Source organism: Echinops telfairi, unplaced genomic scaffold (genome assembly GCF_000313985.2).
Source record: "Echinops telfairi isolate 266 unplaced genomic scaffold, ASM31398v2 ScPeMD7_23;HRSCAF=83, whole genome shotgun sequence".
In the NCBI taxonomy this organism is placed as follows: domain Eukaryota; kingdom Metazoa; phylum Chordata; class Mammalia; order Afrosoricida; family Tenrecidae; genus Echinops; species Echinops telfairi.
This window is the reverse complement of record NW_022103920.1, coordinates 64,620,264-64,623,218: the sequence shown is the minus strand read 5'-3', so window position 1 is coordinate 64,623,218 and position 2,955 is coordinate 64,620,264. Positions and strand designations below refer to the sequence as shown.

The 2,955-nt window shown below is 45.7% G+C and overlaps 1 protein-coding gene across 1 annotated transcript in view; it reads right to left on the bottom strand.

Moving 5' to 3' along the window:
• Window positions 1-1,321, bottom strand: part of UMAD1 (UBAP1-MVB12-associated (UMA) domain containing 1) — a 12,414-nt gene extending 11,093 nt beyond the window's left edge. The window contains exon 1 of the mRNA XM_013004643.2: window positions 1,218-1,321. Within this exon, the coding sequence (XP_012860097.1) occupies window positions 1,218-1,321 (104 nt within the window). The remainder of the gene's footprint in view (window positions 1-1,217) is intronic.
• Between the last annotated feature and the right edge of the window lie 1,634 nt (window positions 1,322-2,955).

The following is a 2,955-nucleotide window of genomic DNA, read 5'->3' as shown; positions in this document are numbered from 1 at the left end:
TATATATATATATATATACACATATGTGGTTTTTAAATTGGTTTATAAAAATTCGCAATCTCTAACCTTTCATGCAGGCCCCCACCTTCACTTTTCACAGCACAGTTTTCAAACTTTTCCTTCTGTCCTTAAGCAGCCCTGGTGACATTAACAGTTAAGCGCCCAGCTGCTAACCAAGTTTGGTGGTTTGAAAGCAGTCAGCAGCTTCATGGGAGAAGGGGCTTGTAACCTAGGAGACCCAAGGGAAGTGGCACTCTGTCCCTTGGGGTTGCTATGAGTTGGAATAGACTCTACAACCCCTCAGCCACCACAACACCTCTCCTGGCATCTGACCTCACCGTCTTCGTCCTCATGGCTGACAGGGAGGAAAGGTAGCCTCCTACTTCACAGGGACTTGCCTGTTCCACCCCAAAAATGGATCTGCCTGTCTCCCTATCTGTGCTTCCCTCCTGCCCAAACAGGCACACTGTCCTCCTCAGGAGCAAACCTCATTTCTCCACTGATGCTCCTGAGCCACTGTAACACCGCCCCCCTCATCCCCCGTTAAAGAATGAGGTTTCATTAGTTATGAAGTGTCTCTCTCTCTTCACTTCTTCACTGCTGCTGGCTCTTCCCTACCAGCAATTAGTTTAAATTTAATTGTATCTCTCCCCAGCCCACCCCCTCGGAAAAAGAAAAGATTGAAGCACTCTCGAATATGACCTTGTTTAGAGCACTAAGAGCTCTATTTGCAGATGTTGTCTGTTGAATTAATGAGGTCAAACTGGAGTAGGGTAGGTCCCAATCCTAATCCTTTTTGAGCGGTGTCTTAAAAATGGGGACACTCAACTGGAAACGGGGTCCCATGGGGGAGAACACCACGTGAGACCCCATCTACAAGCCAAGGGATAGTCAGAAAAGCCATGGCCAGCATTACTAGAGGCAGATAAGAGACATGAAAGGACCTTCCATTAGAGCTCACTCCCTGAAGGCAAACTTCTGTCTCCAGAACTGCAAAATAATACATTTCTTTAAGCCACCCACTTTGTGGTATTTTGTTATGGTAGCCCTGGGAACACACTAATACAGCAATTAATCATTAACAAGCAAAAACCAACAAAAATCTTCACAAACCTCTATCACCCATCGGCCTATGGCTCACTTAACCCCCACACGTTGTTTCGGCTTGGTGCACAGGCAGGCTTCCAGACTGATGCTGCCTGCCCTTCTTTCCTCACCCTCCGCAATCCGCTTCCATCGCTGCCTTCCGGGGGCCTGCTTTCACCATCTTTCCCAGTGACCGCTCTTCTGCTGCACCCAGAGGACGTCCTGAAGTGTTCATCTTATGGAACCTCTTTGCACCACTGAAGACTGGTGACTCCCTCTCTGAGGTTGTGTTCTCAGTTTCTCGGCTTCTGTGTCACTTCTGAAGTCGCTCTCCTACCTGACCAGCTGGTTCTGGTTATCCTTTGGCTCATTTCTGAAACGATGGGAAGCTCTAAGGTCACTCTTCCTACTTTTCACTTGCTTCTTTGAATGATCTTATCCACATCCCTCATGCCTGTTGTTCTGTACCTTCATTCCCCAGAAAGTACGTACACGAGTACATTCTGACCCATAGGCACTCTATCACACACCTCCTTTTGAATATTCCACAGGCATCTTAAATTCAACAGGTTTAAAACCAGACCCCCAGCTCCTTTGATGTCTCCCACCCTGTCCGTGCATAATGATCTTCTAATATGTGCTGCTTATCCATGGCTGCCCAATACAGAAGCCAGCATGGTCCCTGAGTTCTCTTCCTTTTCCACTTCCGCAAGGAGGCCTACTGGCATAGTGGTTTATGTGTTGGGCTGATAACCGCAGGGTTAGCAGTTCAAATTCACCAGTCACTCAGGGGGAGAAATATGAGGCTTTCTACTCTTGTAAGGCGTTACAATCTCAGAAATCCATAAGGGCAGTTCTATCCTGTCCTATAGAGTCACCATGAGTCTGAATTGACTAATTGGCAGGGTTTGTTTGCTTGTTTGTCTGTTTGGGGGTGGGGGTCACTTCTTCTATCCAGTAAATAGCCAATTCCAACTGACTGTGATGTTTTTAATATAGCCAGTTCATCCATTCTTTTCCACTCCACTGCCATGCTGTTACAGTTGGGTACTGTGATTAGATCAGTCATTTGCCTGGAGCCTCACAAGGGTTTCCTGCATGGAACCTTGTTCTCCTTCCACTCGTTCACCCGATGGCAGGGTGTTATGTTCTCTAAAGCCAATTCTGAGAAAAGACCAAATTTCTTCTCATGGTACAAAAGGCTTGATCCGCCTTTTGATCAGATTACCCCTCTGATTTAAATTTATTTTACTAGTAGTCCCCAAAGCCTATACCTCACTCATACCAACTGCTTGCTGTCATTTAAATATGTGAGTGTCTATTTTTAGCTCTGAGTCTTGGCTCATTCTAATACTTTTCCCTAAATTAGAACATCTCTCTCTTTCTATGCTTGTATATCTTGCCAATTTCAATTTGCCTTCAAGATACACATCAGACCCTTTTAAAAAGACTCCCCAATCCTGGGCCAAGTGCTCACTGATGTGCCCTCCCACAGCACGCATCCTGCTGGGCTCTGATTCTCCCTCACGCTCAGAGAACTGTGGACAGCTTGGGGCTGGGACCGGGGCTTCCACCCCATTTTCTTCACAATGTCAGACACTTAGTACGTGATCAGTACATGTACATTTATTTAGAATAAGCTAGAAATTGTCATGTAGAATCTTGATTCCTGTCTTTTCTTTTTACCCCTTGTAATAGTTTACCAATGGTCTTTCGCATGATCACCCACAGGGTAAATAGTGTAAAAGACAAATTGAACTTAAACTGGTTTGAAACTCCAGCTACATGGATTTCTGGAAGAGTAAGATGGGTTGTTCTTTGACTTGCCAAATAAACCACTTCCCAACTATATCTGCTCAGTCCAGTCCC